Source organism: Choloepus didactylus, chromosome X (assembly GCF_015220235.1).
Source record: "Choloepus didactylus isolate mChoDid1 chromosome X, mChoDid1.pri, whole genome shotgun sequence".
NCBI classification, from domain to species: domain Eukaryota; kingdom Metazoa; phylum Chordata; class Mammalia; order Pilosa; family Megalonychidae; genus Choloepus; species Choloepus didactylus.
In genome coordinates, this window is record NC_051334.1 from 85,647,727 (window position 1) to 85,665,724 (window position 17,998).

Here is a 17,998-nt window from a genome sequence, read left to right on the forward strand (position 1 = left end):
TGTCAACTCTATGAAAAATGTAAAATAAGTATCTTATACTGCAGAATATAGGAGACCTAGAGATAGACATAAGCTAGTGAAGGGGGAACAATAATCTAGTAGGTACAAATATGATAATGTGGGTGAACTTAATGGTATGGATATGGTCAGGTGTGACTATGGTACATTAATGGGATTAGAATTATCAGTGACGCATTGAAGGTGAACATGTTCGTAAACGGTTTAAAGGCATGTAACCCACAGAGTAGCACCACAAACCTAAATAAGTGTTAGCATGATATACTTATGAGGTATGACACTGGTGCAGAGGTTTAACAGAGTGGTATGGAAAAACTACCCACTACATAGACTAAATTTAATAGGAATATCTTATCAACACTACACTAATACTAGGGTTGAATAATTAGCAGTTGACAAGAGCTCTGGGATGTATTATGTTATGATAATTGTTTAAAGTTGAGAGTGATGATGACTGTACAACTAAGTGAAGATAAAAATGTAAGAAACTGACCGTTTACCTTGGGATAGAATATATATTAAGTGAAATTAGGAACCCACTACTTAATAAATCAAGCCCTCAAATTGAGGCTTGCTCTTGTGAAATTTAGGGTTGTAAATAGGAGGCAGAGCCCTCCTATAATTATGCCAAAGAGGCACCTCCAGGGAACCTCTTTTGTTACTCAATTGTGGCCTTTTTCTCTCTAAGCCCAACTCAGCAAATAAATTCATTAACCTCCCCCCAACAAGGTACATGACTCCCAGGAATGAGCCTGGCCCAGGCAGTGAGGGACTGAAAATGCCTACTTGACCAAAAGGAGGTAAAAAGAAAGGTAACAAGCTGAGGTCACAGTGGCTGAGAGATCCCAAATTGAGTCGAGAGGCTATCTTGGAGGTTTCTCTTATGCAAGCTCCAGCTAGACATCCCAAATGGCCACAGTATGTCTTACCCTTACCAAAAGTAGTTCCCAAGTACCTAGGTCCCTACCTAAGATTCTATAGAAGAGTCACTCACTAAGTTTTACCTTTCAGAAACTTAAATCCACCAGTGTTCCTATACCAGACAAGTCCCAAAACCCAGAGGCAACAGCCTCTTTAATATCAACAATGAGATACAGCCACCTTCCCCATGCTGTCGACACCCCCTTTCAATATGAACAAGTTAGGGACTCACTGTCCAGACACTCCTGAAGATGGAGAAAGAGATTAAGTGAGAGGAAGGAAGCAAACAAAATAATATTCAACAATGGTCTGTGAATACTGAAACTTTATATAAATTTATATATTTTTTTAGATGCTGGGGTGCTGGAAAAGCTGGAAGTAGGTAAATAACATGGTAGAACTCTAACCTATAACACCCTTAGAAATTTGCTCTATAGCTACTCATTGAATTGTGATTTGAAAGTCTTCACCTTTCTGCATATACCTTACATTGAATAACAAGGAAAGAACTGTAGCTATGGAACTGGAACCCATAACAATTTTTTTAATTACCTATATAACTGCTTATTGAGCCGTACAGCAAAAGTTAACATCTTCTCTATGTATGATATATTTTACAATAATGCAAATAGCTGAAGTTGTAGAATTGTGACCCATGACATTCTTTGAAATTTGCATTCTAACTACTTGTTAATTTCTACTTTGAAACTTATCACTGTTATGTATACATGTAAAAGTTCACAATAAAAATGCATTAAAAAATCCCAGCAGTCTTTTTTTGCAGAAAAGGAAAAGCTGACCCTCAAATTCATATAGAATCACAACGGGTCCCAAAGAGCCAAAATCAATATTGCAAAGTTGGAAGTCTCTTACTTTCTAATTTCAAAATTTACTACAAAGTTATAGTAATTAAAACATAGTGGTACTGGCACAAGGATAGACATATATATTAATGGAATAGAACTGAGAGCCCCTGGTAAACCCACACATCTATGGGCAATCAATTTGAAAAGGGCCTCAGGTATATTAAGCTGGAAAAGCACAGTATCTTCAACAAATGGTGCTAGGAAAACTAGCAGTCAACATGAGAAAGAATTAAGTGGATCACTACCTCACACCACATACTAAAATTAATTCAAAATGGATAAATGGCCTAAATATAAGAAAAAAATTATAAAACTCTCAGAAGCAAACATCGGGGAAAATATTCAGGATGCCATATTTGGCATTGGATTCTCAGATACAGCACCAAAAGCCAGAGCAACAATCAAAATAAAAGATAAATAGAAATTCATCAAAATCAAAACCTTTTGTGCATCAAAGGACATTATCAAAAATGAGAGGTCAGCCTACAGAAATGGAGAAAATGGTTCTGAATCAGATATCTGATAAAGGTATAATGTCCAGAATATATAAAGATCTCCTACAACTCAATAAAAAGACAAATGTTAAAACTAAAAGATGAAAAAACCCAAGTTTAATAGAAATTTCTCCAAAGGTATACAAATAGCCAATAAGCACATGAAAACATGCTCACAAATTGTTACTTTGTGGGTGGGAATGAAGCATGGTCAGCCACTGTGAAAGACTTTGATGGCTCCTCAAAAAGTTTAACAAAATGACCATATATGCTGGTTTGAAACTATTATGTACCCCATAAAAGACTATGTTCTTGCGGGGCAGACCTATTGTGGGTGGGATCTTTTGAATAGGTTGTTTCCATTGAGATGTGACAACACCCATTCAGGGTAGGTCTTAATCCTTTACTGGAGTCCTTTAAGAGCGCTCACAGAGACAGAAACTCATAGAAACTGAGAGAGACATTTTGGAGACAAGCTAAGATACATAATTCAGAGTTTTTCCCCAGGAGAAACAAGCAAGGACCCACAGGAGCTGAGACATGAGTCCAGAGACATTTTGGAGAAAGCCACTGAAACCAGAAGCTAAATCCGGGAGAGAAGGTTCAAAAGAGCCAGCCAACTGCCTTCCCATGTGAGAGAGGAACCCCAGATGCCATTGGCCTTTATTCAGAGAAGGTATCTACCTCTTGATGCCTTAAGTTGGACATTTTCGTGGCCTTAGACTGTAAATTTCTGAACTAATAACCCCCCATTGCAAAACTCAATCCATTTCTGGTATATTGCATTTTGGCAGCTTCAGCAAATCCAAACACCATATGACCCAGTAATTTTACACTTAGGTATATACCAAAAAGAACTGAAAGCAAGGACTCAAATAGATATTTGTACAGCAGTGTTTATAGCATAATTATTCACAACAAAAAGATGAAAGCAACCAAAGTGTCCAACAGATGAACAATAAAGAATATTTAGTATATATGCACAACTGGATACTGTTCATCCATAAAAAGGAATGATGTCTCAATACACACTAAAACATGGATGAACCTTAAAAACATCATGCTGAGTGAAAAAAGCCAGACACAAAAGGAAAAATATTGTATGAGTCTACTCATATTAAATATCTAAAAATTCAGAAAGAAAAAATGTTGACTAGGGGAGGGAGGAGTGGGGAGTTGTTGCTTAAAGGGTACAGTTTCTGTTTTGGGTGATGAAAAAGTTTTAATAATGAATGGTGGTGCTGGTAGCACAACATTGTAAATGTAGTTAATACTACTACATTTTCCACTTAAAATGGTAAAAACGGGATTTTTTTATATATATGTTACAATAAACTATTTTTAAAATGAAGGAAAGTCCTGAAGCACATGACAACATGGATGAACCTTGAGGACATTATTTTGATAGAAATAAGTCAGTCACAAAAGGACAAACGTTATATGATTTCACTAATATGAACTAATTATAGTATGCAAACTTATAAACAAAAAATCTAGAATATAGGTTACCAGGAGACAGAATAAAACTACAGAATGGAGAGTGATTGCTTAATAGGTACAGAATTTTTAACCAGCTTGAACTTAAACGCTTAGAAATGGATAGAGGTGATGGAAGTATGTTACTGTGAGTATAATTAACAGTGCTAAATTGTGTGTGAATGTGGTTGTAGGGGAAGTTTAGAGTCATGTATGTCAACAGAAGGAAAGCTAGAGGTTAAAACATGGGAATGTATACAGTGAATTTTTCAGCAGACAATGACTGTGATTAACAGTACAAATATAAAATAGGCCTTTCATGAGCTAGAACAAATATATGTCACTATTAAAAGGAGTTGAGTGCTATATGAGGAAAAATGCACCTATTGCAAACAATGGACTATGTTTAACAGTAATTTTTTCAATATTCTTTTATCAACAGTGGCAGATGTACCATACCAATGCTGGGGGTCACTAACAGGGAGGGATAAAGGGTATGGGATGTTTTCAGTTGTCTTTTTTTTTTTTGGAGTAATAAAAATGTTCTAAAATTGATTGTGGTGATGAATGTACAACTAAGTGATGATACTGTGAGCCACTGATCATATACTTTGGATGGATGGTACAGTGTGTGAATGTATCTCAATAAAATTGCATTTAAAAAAAAGGAGGAGAGACAGGTGTTAATAAGTATTTTTTTAAAAACATGCAACAAATCTACTCATAGATGCTATCAAACCATAGAAAATCTAGCTCATAATGAATGAATAACTGCTAGAATACATTATTTCTATACTGTTCCCACCTCCACCTCTTCTAATACTAGATATTTTTATACTCAATATTCATCACCCTGTGTTTATAAGACATCACCACTATGCATAAAACCTTAGTAACTGCTTCCTTCTCTAATGCCCTATAACTATAAAAACCTTTGTATTTTAATTATCTAAATGAAAATCACTCATACCCATTTCTTTTAGTATACCCCTCAGGTACTAGCTGAAGAATAGATACAGTAGGGGGGGGTTAAAAACCTTGCTGAAATGTCATTTTCCATAATTTAAAAAATGTTAAACACTGCTCAACGCAAATAAATTAAGGGGAAAAAAGACTACAATACACAGCACGTTCTCTTTCTATTTACCCATGCTTTGGTTCATTGGAAGTCTAGGAGGAGAACTTGTTTCTTCAGATTCTTCTGATGACTGTGCCAGGAAGTCATGAAGTTTCTGTACCAATGTATTCAACTTGCTTTCACTATCAAAACAAAAATTTAGAGGATTTTGTTAGTCTGCAATGTATTGAATTAAATTAAAGATCTAACAAGCTAACTGACTCCCCACCACCACACCCAGCTATCTGATCTGGCCCTTCCCCTATCTGAATCCCAGTTTCCTCATCTGTAAAATAAGGGGAACAGTATCAACTACTCTGACATAGCCTTGTTGAAGGAACAAATGAGATAATACATGTAAAGTGCTTGGCACCACCCTAGACTGGTCCCTTACAGAATCATCCTCCCAGAGTTGTGTTTTAACAACGTACTCTGAGCATTCTGCAAAGGCTGTGATAAGAAATCACCATGTGTAGAACTCAATCTCCATTTGCTGTCAAATTTATGGAGAATATTTTCAATGCATGACTCCATTTTCCACATGAGAAATTATTAGAATTTTTGTCATGAAAACTGGGAGATGCCTGCCTCTGATATCTAAAATTCTGTAATTTATGGGAACTCTGTATTTTCTTCATGATTTTTCTATAAACCTACAAGTTCTCTAATTATAAAAAAGCTCTAACAAGCTGAAAAAAACCCTATATGCAAGGCTGTCAAAACCATGCATATTCAAAGTAAATAAAAACCAGACCATAGAAATAAAAAAGGATGAGGATACTGTGACCAAACAACAAATTAAACAACCTACATGAAATAGACAAATTCCAAAAAAAACACATGAACAACATACAATGATGCTACAATGACTCTAAAAGAAATAGAAGATGTCCACAAACCAATTACAACTAAAGAAATTTACACATTCATCAAAAACCTGCCAACACAGCAAACTCCCAGGACCAGATGGATTTTCAGGTGAATTCTAACAAACATTCCAAAAATTAATACAAATCCTCCTCAAACTCTTTCAAAAATTGAACAGGAGGAAAGACCATCCAATTCATTCTATAAAGTCACCACCACTCTAATAAAGAAAGATAAAGATGCAAAATGAAACTATAGACACATTTTTCTTATGAACATAGGTGCAAAAATCCTAAACAAAAGACTAGCAAATTGAATCCAAAAGCACATTAAAAGAATACAATATAATCACATGGGCATTATCCCACAAATGCAAGGCTGGTTCAACATAAGAAATTCAACTAATGTAATATACCACTGTGGCAAAACAAAAGGAAGAAATCCGCATGATCATCTCAACTGACAAAGAAAAGGCATCCTTTCTTGATAAAACACTTAGAAGTATGAGAATAGAAGAAAACTTCCTTGACATGATAAGGGACATATATGAAAAACTCACTGCTATCATCATACTGAAAGGTAAAAGACTGAAAGGTAAAAGACCGAAAACTGGAACAAGACAAAATTGTCTACTGTTACCACTGACATGGTACCAAAATTCTAGCAGAGACATGAGGCAAGAAAAATATATAAAAGGCATCCAAACTGGAAAGAAAGAAGTAAACTTTCACTATTTTCAGGTGACATAATCATTTATATTTATATATATACATAAATACATATATACATATATATACATACACATATATACACATATACATATATATACATATATATATATATATAAATGAAAAATCTACAACAAAGTCATTAGAGCTAATAAATTAGTTCAGCGAAGCGCCAGGGTAAAAGATCAACACGCAAAAATCAGTAGTGTTTTGATACCTTAGTAATGAGCAATCTGAGGAGGAAGTAAAGAAAAAAAATATCTAGGACCAAAGTGAACAAAGGATATAATGGACCTATACAAGGAAAACTACAAAAGTGCTGAAAAAAAAAAAAACAAAATCAAAGGTCATCAAAACAATTAGAATGACATTCCACCACTCACGGATAGGAACACTAAATATTGCTAAAATGTCAATTCTATACATCATGATTTACAGGTTTAATGCAATCCCAATCAAAACCCCAACAGTCTACATTGCAGAAATGGAAAAGGCAATCATCAAATTAATTTGAAATAGTCAGGAGGATCCAAGATGGCAGATTAGGAGAAACACAGCAAAATTCTCCTCTGTGAAAAGCACTAAATAAAGGACAGAAACTGCTCCAGAACAGCAGTTCCAGTCTTCCACCGACTAGGCAGGGACTTCTACACCAATAGTGAGGGTTTACTTGGAGAAACCGAGAGGCCGCATTTAATATGGGCGATTGTTCAGCCCAGAACGCCGCTGGGAAACAGGCGGCTGAAGCCAGCTGATGGTGCAGAGGAGAGGAGCATTACAGACACTGGGCACCCTCTTCAGTACCTGCCATGGGATATAAACCTTCACAGACCTGCGGCCAAGAGCCCCCATGCCAGGCACAGGCCATTGGAGCGTACAGACAATCATGGAAAGGGGTACCTTTTCAACCCTGTGCAGCCATCATTGCAGTTTGCTGGGAGACAACCCTTCACAGACCTGCAGCAGAGAGGTTCCTTGAGAGAATTCGGGATCGGCAGGCTTGTGACAGCATCCACACTTCCACCACAGAAGACCGTGGTGTACAAAGCCTAGAGTCAGGGGTGCCACAAGGAAGTGCCAGGAGCCCTCCACCAATCCCAAGGACTCATGGGCATATGGCAGAGAGGGACTGTGGGGCATTTGAGCTGGAAGGTGAGATGCATAGCTCTGCAGCCCCAGAGTATTCCACCCACAGCCCCGAAATGACAGGGAACACTGTGTCCTGGAGTGGACTCCCTGACAAACTGCACAGGGCAAACACCCCACCCACAGGGCTGACAGTCCCCAGAACGCACGGAAAATTGGTACACTGACTGGACAGCCACATGGTTGGGACACCCACTCAGTGTATAGAAGAATTGGGGAAGAACTGGCTTGAGGGTAAGAGGTGGCTCAGGAGCTAACAGGTCAGGGAAAGTGCACTCCACCAAGCTGTAACTGTCAAATTATAGATGAATGTTCAAATGATCATGCATATCCTAAAAGAACCCTATCAAGATAAACAAATGCCAAAAGGCCAAAAATAACAGAAAATTATAAACCATAGAAAGAAACCAGACGATTCGAACACAAGACCAAATGAAAAACCCAGAGAAGACACAGAACTTGGAGCAATTTATGAAAGAAGTACACACAAACATCAAAATCATGGCTCACAATATAAAGGACATAAAAAGATCCTAGAGGAGCATAAAGAATTTACAAAGGTAAAAAAAAAAAAATAGAGGATCTTATGGAAATAAAAGATAATGTTGATTAAATTAAAAATGTTAGAGACATAACAATAGACTTGAAAAAGCAGAGGAATCAATTAGTGAGCTTAAAGATAGGGTGATTGAAAGTGAAAGAACAAAACAAATAATAATAAAAAAAAGAAAAATTTGAAATGGATCTCAGGGAAATGACAGACAATAAGAATCATGCAAATATAAGAATTATTGGTGTTCCAGAACGGGAAGAAAAGAGTAAACGGCTAGGAAGAGTATTTGAAGACTTTGTTGGGGACAAATTCCGAACCCTTCTAAACAACATAAATCTGGTAATTAAAGATGCCAAACAAACTCGAAATGCAATAAATCCAAATAAACCCACTCTGAGACACAATCTGATTACACTGTCAAACGCTGAAGAGAAAGAGAAAGGTCGGAAAGCAGCAAGAGAGAAGCGATTCACCACATAGAAGGGAAACAACATAAGACTAAGTACTGACTACTCAGTAGGCACCATGGAAGTGAGAAGGGAGTGGTATAATATATTTAAAATTCTGAAAGAGAAAACTGCCAGGCAGGAATTCTTTATCAAGAAAAGCTCACCTTCAAAATTGAGCGAGAGGAGGAGTGGGCAACATGGCAGCATAGAGAGGAGTGGAATTTAGTTAATCCCCTGAAACAACAAATGAACAACCAGGAAAAACCAGTAAATAATTTGGAATAACAGCTGGGGGACAACCATGACTGTCCACGCATCGTGCACCAACCTCGATTGGGAGGAATGCCTGAGATCACAGCATAAAATCTGTAAGCAAAAACTGTGAAACTGTGCTGGGAGGCCCTTTCCCTACTGCAGGCTTAGCTGCAAAATCTCACTGTGGTAGAAAGCAGCACTCTCCCAGCAAGCGAATATAGCTCAACACTGCGCCAACTGGGGTTTTAATTGACAAATGTGGGCTGCTGAATACAAGCTACAAACCCACAAGCAGACAGAGGCTTTTAGTGATGACTGACCCTAAAGAACCAGAAGACTCATCTGTCCCAGGAGGGGGAGCCCAGAAGACCAGGTGTTACCTCGGGCCGACAACTGAAACTGGGGTGCCGTGTACTGGCTCTAAAAGGGGGCTTTCTATCCCTTTTTCTCTCTCTCAACCTGAGGGGCTCAGAGGAGAGAGCCTCAGTCATTTTCAGTTTGCACTGCTCTGAAGAAGACAGGGGTGTAGATAACAGAGTCAGGGACAATTCAAATGCTGATGATAACTTCCCAGGGAGTATATCTTCCCTAAGAGGAAGGAGGTGGGGCCCAGCTTTCCCTTCAGAACCAGACAGCAGAGCATGGGGGAAAACAGCCAAAACAGAAACTGAAGGGCCACATCTCCTTACATCACTCAGGAGCAACAGGTTGACAGGCACCACCTGCTGGGCAGGTTAGGAAAAGCACAGCAACTGGAGACCTCACAGGAAAGTCTTTCATTCTTCTAAGATACAAGCTGAACTTAACCCCATGCTGAGACCTGAACCCATTCTAGTCTGGGAAAATCTGACTCAGGTAACGGAGGAAACCAGATGCCTAGAAACAGAAAACTACAATCTGTACTAGGAAAAATGAAGATATGGCCAAAGGAACGAACTTACACCTAAATCAAGACAGAGCTGAGATACGTTCCACTATAATGAAAGAGCCAATTAAAGATTTTAAAAAATATATGATAAATCGAATAAAAAACAAAATCAAGGAGTTCTGGGAAGATATAACAAAAGGGATGAAGGCTATAAAGAAAACACTAGGCGAACATGAGGTAGAAATCGAAACTTTGAAAAAAAACAACCAGCAGAATCTATGGAAATGAAAGGCACAACACAAGAGATGAAAGATACAATGGAAACATACAACAGGAGATCCCAAGAGGCAGGAGAAAACACTCAAGAACTGGAGAACAAGACACCTGAAATCCTACACACAAAAGAACAGCTAGGGAAAAGAATAGAAAAATATAAACAACATCTCGGGGAATTGAATGACAACGTGAAGCACATGAATGTACATGTCATGGTTGTCCCAGAAGAAGAGAAGGGAAAAGGGGCAGAAGCAATAATAGAGGAAATAATCAATGAAGACTTCCCATCACTTATGAAAAACATAAAATTACAGATACAAGAAGCACAGCGTACACCAAACAGAATAGATATAAATAGACCTACACCAAGACACTTAATAATCAGATTATCAAATGTCAAAGGCAAAGAGAGAATCCTGAAAGCAGCAAGAGAAAAGTGATCCATCACATACAAAGGAAGCTCGATAAGACTATGTGTGGATTTCTCAGTAGAAGCCATGGAGGCAAGAAGGAAGTGGGGTGATATATTTAAGATAGTGAAAGAGAAAAACCACCAAGAATCCTACATCCGGCAAAACTGCCCTTCAAATATGAGGGAGAGTTTAAAATATTCTCCGACAGACAGACACTGAGAGAGTTTGTGAACAAGATACCTGCCCTACAGGAAATACTAAAGGGAGCACTACAGATGGATACGAAAAGACAGAAGTGAGAGGTTTAGAATACAATCTGGGGTGATGGCAGCAAAGCAATTAAGTACACTGAAAAAAAGATGACTGTGAGTATGGTTGAAAGAGGAAGGTTAGGAGCATGTGGGATACCAGAAGGAAAGAGGAAAGATACTGGAACTGTACAATTCAGTGAAACCTAGGGTGCTCAACGACTGTGATAAAAGGTACAAGTATATTTTTACATGATGGAGAAAAAATGAATGTTAACCTTGCAAGGTGTAAAAAACAGGGTGGGATTGGGGAAAAATACAATCAATGCAAACTAGAGACTACAGTTAACAGAAACATTGCATTATGCTTCCTTTAATGAAACAAAGGCAATATACCAAAGCTACCTGCATATAAGAGGGGGGCATAAGGGAGGGGTATGAAACTCTTGACATTGGTGATGATGTCTAACTCTTTTATTCTACTTTAGGTTAACTCTATCATTCCTTTTGTTGTTTTAGCTGTCATCTTTTTCTTTCTTTTTCTTTTGTCTCTCCACCTTCCTTGACTCTTTCTCCTCCTTCTTTGTGGAAGAAATGGAGACATCCTCATATAGATAGTGGTAATGGTGGTGAATACATAAATATATGACTATACAGGGAACCACTGATTGCTTACTTGGGATGGAAAGTATGGTGGGTTAACAAAACCGTCTTTAAAAAATGCATTGATCAAGAAACTTTCAGGGCACTACATTGAGTGAAATAAGTCAGACATATAAGGACAGATATCGCATGGTTTCACTGATATGAACTAATTATAATATGTAAACTCATAGACATGAAATATAAGTTACCAGGATATAGAACAAGGTTAAAGAATGGGGAGTGGTTGCTTATTATGAACAGAATGTTCAACTAAGTTGAATTTAAGTGTTTAGAAATGGACAGAGATGAAGGTAGCACGTTATTGTGAGAATAACTAACAGTGCTGAATGGTGCATGAATGTGGTAGAAAGGGGAAGCTTAGAGTCACATATGTCACCAGAACGAAAGTTGGAGGTTAAAAGATGGGAATGTATAAAACAGTGAATCTTGTAGTGGGTAATCTCTGTGATTAACTGTACAAATATTAGCAATTTCTTTCATGAACTAGAACAAATGTATGACATTATAAGTAGAAGTTAATAATAGAAGTGTATATAGGAAAAATATATACCTATTGCAAACTATGTACTACAGTTAGTAGTATTTTAACATTATTTCATCAAAAGCAACAAATATACTATACCAATACTATGAGTTAATAATGGAGGGGGGGTAGTTAGGGGTATGGGAGGATTTAAGTTTTCCCTTTTTTGTATTTATTTCTTTTCTGGAGTAATGAAAATGTTCTAAAAATTGGAAAAACCATAATTGTGGTGATGGATGCATACCTGTTTGATGCTACCACGGGCAAATGACTGTGCACTTTGGATCTCTGCATAATTGTATGGTACGTAAACAATCTCAATTACAAAAAAAAAAAAAAAAACTTGCTCACTACCATCCATTTTTGTGTATTGTTTGCTAACACATTTCACATGTAGGTCCAGAGAATATTAAATTTTAAAAAAATGTAAAAATTGAGGGCAAGATTAACATTTTCACAGACAGACAAATGCTGAGAGAATTTGCTAACAAGAGACCTGCCCTACAAGAAATACTAAAGGGAGCTCTAACTGCTAAGAAAAAAAGAAAGGAGAGGCCTAGAGAAGGGCACAGAACTGAAGAGTTTTAGTAATGGTACCTAAAAGGAAATAAAGAGAGGGGAAAAATAAATCTCACAAATAAAAACCAAAGGATACGATGGCTTATTCACGAACTGCATTCACAGTAAACATTGAATGTGAACGGATTAAACTCCCCACTTAAAAGATACAGATTGGCAGAATGCATTTAACAAAAAATTATATGTTGTTTACAAGAGACTCATCTTAGACCCAGCGACACAAAGAAATTGAAAGTGAAAGGATGGAAAAAATATTACATGGATGCTACAGCCAAAAGAAAAAAAGAAAGCACAGGAGGACTCGGGCAAGATGGCGGCATAGAGAGGAGGGGAAGCTAAGTAGTCCCCCTGGAACAACTACAAAAAACCAGAAACAACTAGTAAATAATCCAGAATAACTGCGGGGGGACAAACGAGACCATCCATTCATCATACACCAACCTGAATTGGGAGGAATGCCCGAGAACACAGCATAAAATCTGTAAGTAAAACCTGCGGAACCAGGTCGGGAGACCCCCTCCCCCATAGCCCGAGCTGCAGAGCCGCGTGGTGCCAGAGAGAAGCTCTCTCCCAGCAAGCGAATATACCTCAGCTGAGCTCCAACTGGGGTTTTAAGTAGCAAGTGTGAACTGCTCACCACAGGTACGCAGCCCCAAAAAACAGACAGAGGCTTTGGGTGACCACTGACCTGGGAGAGCCGGAGGGTTGCCTTGGACTGGGTCTGAAGGGGACTATCTGTTTCTTTTTCGGCTAAGTGGAGAAAGCCCCAGTCATTTTCAGTTTCCAGGGCTGTGAAGCAGAGAAGGGTGGAGACACCACAAGCAGAGAGTGAGACCATTGAAATGCTAATGACCTCCACCTGAGGGGTCTGTCTTCTCTAGGAGGAAAGGGGTGGGGCCCTTTCCATTCAGAACCACACCCCAGAGCCTGGGGGAACAAGGCCATACCTCCTCACACCAGTCAAGAATCATAGGCTAACAGGCATCACCTGCTGGGCAGAAAAGCACAGTGACCTGAGGCATCAAAGGGTGGAGCAATTTTCTAACACACACCTGCAGGGAAACCAGATACTGAATATTTCTTCCCTCTGGGACCTGAGCCTGTTCTGGTCTGGGAAAACCTGATTTGGATAACCAAGGAAACCATGCCTAGACAACAGAAAATTACAACCTACACTAAGAAAAACAAAGTTATGGCCCAGTCAAAGGAACAAACGTACACTTCAACTGAGATACAGGAATTTAAACAACTAATGCTAAATCAGTTCAGAAAGTTTAGAGAAGATATTGCAAAAGAGATAGAGGCTGTAAAGAAAGCACTGGACATGTATACGGCAGAAATCAAAAGTTCAAAAAAACAACTAGAAGAATCTATGGAAATGAAAGGCACAACACAAGAGATGAAAGACACAATGGAAACATACAACAGCAGATCTCAAGAGGCAGAAGAAAACACTCAGGAACTGGAGAACAAAACACCTGAAAGCCTACACGCAAAGGAGAAGATGGAGAAAAGAATGAAAAAATATGAGCAACGTCTCCGGGAACTCAAGGATGAAACAAAGTACAATAATGTACGTATCATTGGTGTCCCAGAAGGAGAAGAGAAGGGAAAGGGGGCAGAAGCAATAATAGAGGAAATAATTAATGAAAATTTCCCATCTCTCATGAAAGACATAAAATTACAGATCCAAGAAGCGCAGCGTACTCCAAACAGAAGAGATATGAATAGGCCTACGCCAAGATACTTAATAATCAGATTATCAAATGTCAAAGACAAAGAGAGAATCCTGAAAGCAGCAAGAGAAAAGCAATCCATTACATACAAAGGAAGCTTAATAAGACTATGTGCGGATCTCTCAGCAGAAACCATGGAGGCAAGAAGGAAGTGGTGTGATATATTTAAGATACTGAAAGAGAAAAACCGCCAACCAAGAATCCTGTATCCAGCAAAGCTGTCCTTCAAACACGAGGGAGAGCTCAAAATATTTTCTGACAAACAGACAATGAGACTTTGTGAACAAGACACCTGCCCTACAGGAAATACTAAAGGAAGCACTACAGGGTGATAGAAGACAGGAGTGTGTGGTTTGGAACACAATTTTGGGAGATGGTAGCACAACAATGTAAGTACACTGAACAAAGGTAACTATGAATACGGTTGAGAGAGGAAGGTGGGGAGCATGTGAGACACCACAAGAAAGGAGGAAAGATAACGACTGGGACTGTGTAACTTGGTGAAATCTAGAGTATTCAAAAATTGTGATAAAATGTACAAATATGTTCTTTTACGAGGGAGAACAAGCAAATGTCAACCTTGCAAGGTGTTAAAAATGGGGAGGCATTGGGGGAGGGATGCAATCAGCATAAACTTGAGACTGTAACTAATAGAATCATTGTATTATGCTTCCTTTAATGTAACAAAGGTGATATACCAAGGTGAATGCAGATAAGAGGGGGGGATAGGGGAGGCATGTTAGACACTTGACATTGGTGGTATTGTCTGATTCTTTATTCTATTTTGATTTAAGGTTATTTTTCCTTTTGCTGCTTCCTTGCTGTCATTTTTTTGTTTCCTCTTTCTTTTGCCTCTCTACCTTCTTTGACTCTCCCTCCTGCCTTGTGGAAGAAATGTAGATGCTCTTGCTTAGTATGAGCAGAATGTTCACTTAGGATGAACTTAAATGTTTGGAAATGAACAGGGGTGTTGGTAGCAAGATGTAAGAATAACTAACAGCGCCGAATGGTGTGTGAATGAGGTGGAAAGGGGAAGCTCAGAGTCATATATGTCACCAGGAGGAAAGTTGGAGGTCAAAAGATGGAAATGTATAAAACTGAATCCTATGGTGGGCAATGTCCATGATCAACTGTACAAATACTAGAAATCACTTCATGAACCAGAACAAATGTATGACAATACAATTAGAAGTTAATAATAGAGGGGCATATAGGGAAGAACTATATACCTATTACAAACTACATACTACAGTTAGTAGTATTTCAACATTTTTTCATAAACAGTAACAAACGTACTATATCAATACTAGGGGTCAACAATTGAGGGGGGTTGGTTAGGGATAGGGGAGGTTTAGAGTTTCCTTTTCTTTTTTTCTTTTTTCATCTTTCACTTTATTTCTTGTCTAGAGTAATGAAAAGTTTCTAAAAATTGAACAAAAATTAAGTGATGGATGCACAGCTGTATGAGGGTACCCAGGGGCAAGTGATTGTACACTTTGGATCTTTGGATAATTGTATGGTATCTGAACAATCTCAATAAAAATGAAAAAAAAACAAAAAAGAAAGCACAGATAGCAATACTAATTTTAGAAAAATACAGACTTTAATTACAATGATGTCATAAGAGACAAAGGACACTATATACGAATAAAAGGGACAATAAATCAAGTAGAAATAACAATCATAAATGTTTATGCACCCAATCAAGGTGCTCCAAAGTATATGAAACAAATATTGGCAAAACTGGAAGAAGCAAATATATTCCCACAATAACCGTGGAAGACTTCAATACATCACTCTCTCCTATAGATAGAACAACCAGACAGATGACAAATAAGGAAACTGAGAAACTAAACATTATAAAATATTAGACTTAACAGACATATATAGAGCATTATATCCCAAATTACCAGGATATACATTCTTCTCTAGTGCTCATGACAGTTTTTCCAAGATAGATCATATACTGGGGCATAAAACAAGCCTCAATAAATTTAAAGAGAATGAAATTATTAAAAGCACATTCTCTGACCACAATGGAATTCAACTAGAAGTAAATAAGCATCAAAGATGTAGAACATTCACAAATGCCTGGATGTTAAAAAACACACTGCTAAACAATCAGTGGGCCAAAGAAGAAATTACAGGAAAAAAATAAGATGGCGGCTAGGTGAGACAGGGCAAAAAAACACCTCTGTGAAAAACACTAGACAAAAACCAGAAAGTGACCCAGAATATCGGGTTACAGCGATGCGCCAGCTGGACAAGGTCTGCTAGTACCACAGGGGCCGTATACTTGGTGAAACCGGGAGTCTGCATTCTGAAACGAGTAAGCTGGCTGGAAGACCCGCAGCCGCGCGGCAGTGTGGGAAAGCCAGGAGTTAGCGTTTGGAGACCGACTGGTTCTTTAAAAAAAAAAAAAAAAGGGGGGAAAAACCCAGGAGCGGCTGCAGTTCTGACAGTGGGAACCACGCAGTAAAACACAGCAAGAAGGGGCTGGGCCGGCCTCTCGGTGTCCGGCCTGGAAGATAGCCCGCTGCAGATACCCCTGGCGCTGGGGGAGCGGAGGGGAGAGCCGGAAGCAGAAAGAAATCCCGCGGCTAGCAGCTGGCTCCCTGGAGGGCTGGATAAACTCCTGCCCGGGGCCGTGCCCACAGCCCAGAGCCCTGCCAGTTGTCCCGGAGCTGGGAAGGAGGAACTGTGGGGGGGGGGCGTTGAGACACCCCATTCGGCCATCTTTGCATCAGGCTGAGAGCACCCCTGCACGGCCCAGGGCTTCCCTTGAAGGACGGCGCACACTGGTGACGCAGCACGGCATTCTCTCAGCAGAGGTCCTGGAGGATCGCGGCTGGGAGGGAGGGCCCGCTTGGAGAACCCAGGGACGCTACGCCAAGTCCGGTGGTTTGTGGGACAGCGAGAGAGAGGGTCGGGGGCTGAACTGAAATGAAGGGTTAGACTTGCGGCGGCCTTGAATCTCCGGGAACCTGGGGAATTTGAATATTAAAGCTGCCCTACCTCCCTGGCCACCCGGACAAATGCCCCACAATCAGGGCGAACGGCTCCAGCAACACACCCAAACTGAGTTCTCCAACGGAACCCCACAAGAATCATTCCCCCACACACCGTGGGGACAAGGCTGAGAACTGACTTGAGGGGTATAGGTGACTCACAGACATCATCTGCTGGTTAGTTAAAACGTACGCCACCAAACTGTGTTTCTGAAAAATTAGACTGGTATCTTTTTTTTCAACTTGAAAGAACCCTATCAAGCAAAGCAAATGCCAAGAGGCCAAAAACAACAGAAAATCTTAATGCATATGATAAAACCAGATGATATGGAGAATCCAATTCCAAACGCCCAAATCAAAATATCAGAAGAGACACAGTACTTGGCATAATTAATCAAACAACTACAACTGAGGAACGAAAACATGGCAAAGGATTTAAAGGACATCAAAAAGACCATGCCCCAGGATATAAGCGACATAAAGAACACCCTAGAAGAGCATAAAGAAGACAATGCAAGAGAAAATAAAAAAACAGAAGATCTTATGGAAATAAAAGAAACTGTTCTGTTGGCCAAATTAAAAAGGCAACTTTCTTGGGGTAAAGTAGGAACAGGTTGGAAGTAAAGCAGTTATCTTAGGTTAGTTGTCTTTTTCTTACTCCCTTGTTATGGTCTCTTTGAAATGTTCTTTTATTGTATGTGTTTTTTTTGTTTGTTTTTTTTTTTCATACAGTTGATTTAAAAAAAAGGAAAGTTAAAAAAAAAAAAAAAAACAAAGAAAAAAAATATGTA

The 17,998-nt window shown here is 38.9% G+C and overlaps 1 protein-coding gene across 1 annotated transcript in view; it reads right to left on the bottom strand.

Moving 5' to 3' along the window:
• The window catches only part of LOC119522684 (transcriptional regulator ATRX-like), a gene marked incomplete at its 3' end in the record, with an annotated part of 138,311 nt that overhangs the window by 63,282 nt on the left and 57,031 nt on the right, over positions 1-17,998 (bottom strand). Inside the window, exon 2 of the mRNA XM_037821225.1 lies at positions 4,923-5,035. Within this exon, the coding sequence (XP_037677153.1) occupies positions 4,923-5,035 (113 nt within the window). The remainder of the gene's footprint in view (positions 1-4,922; positions 5,036-17,998) is intronic.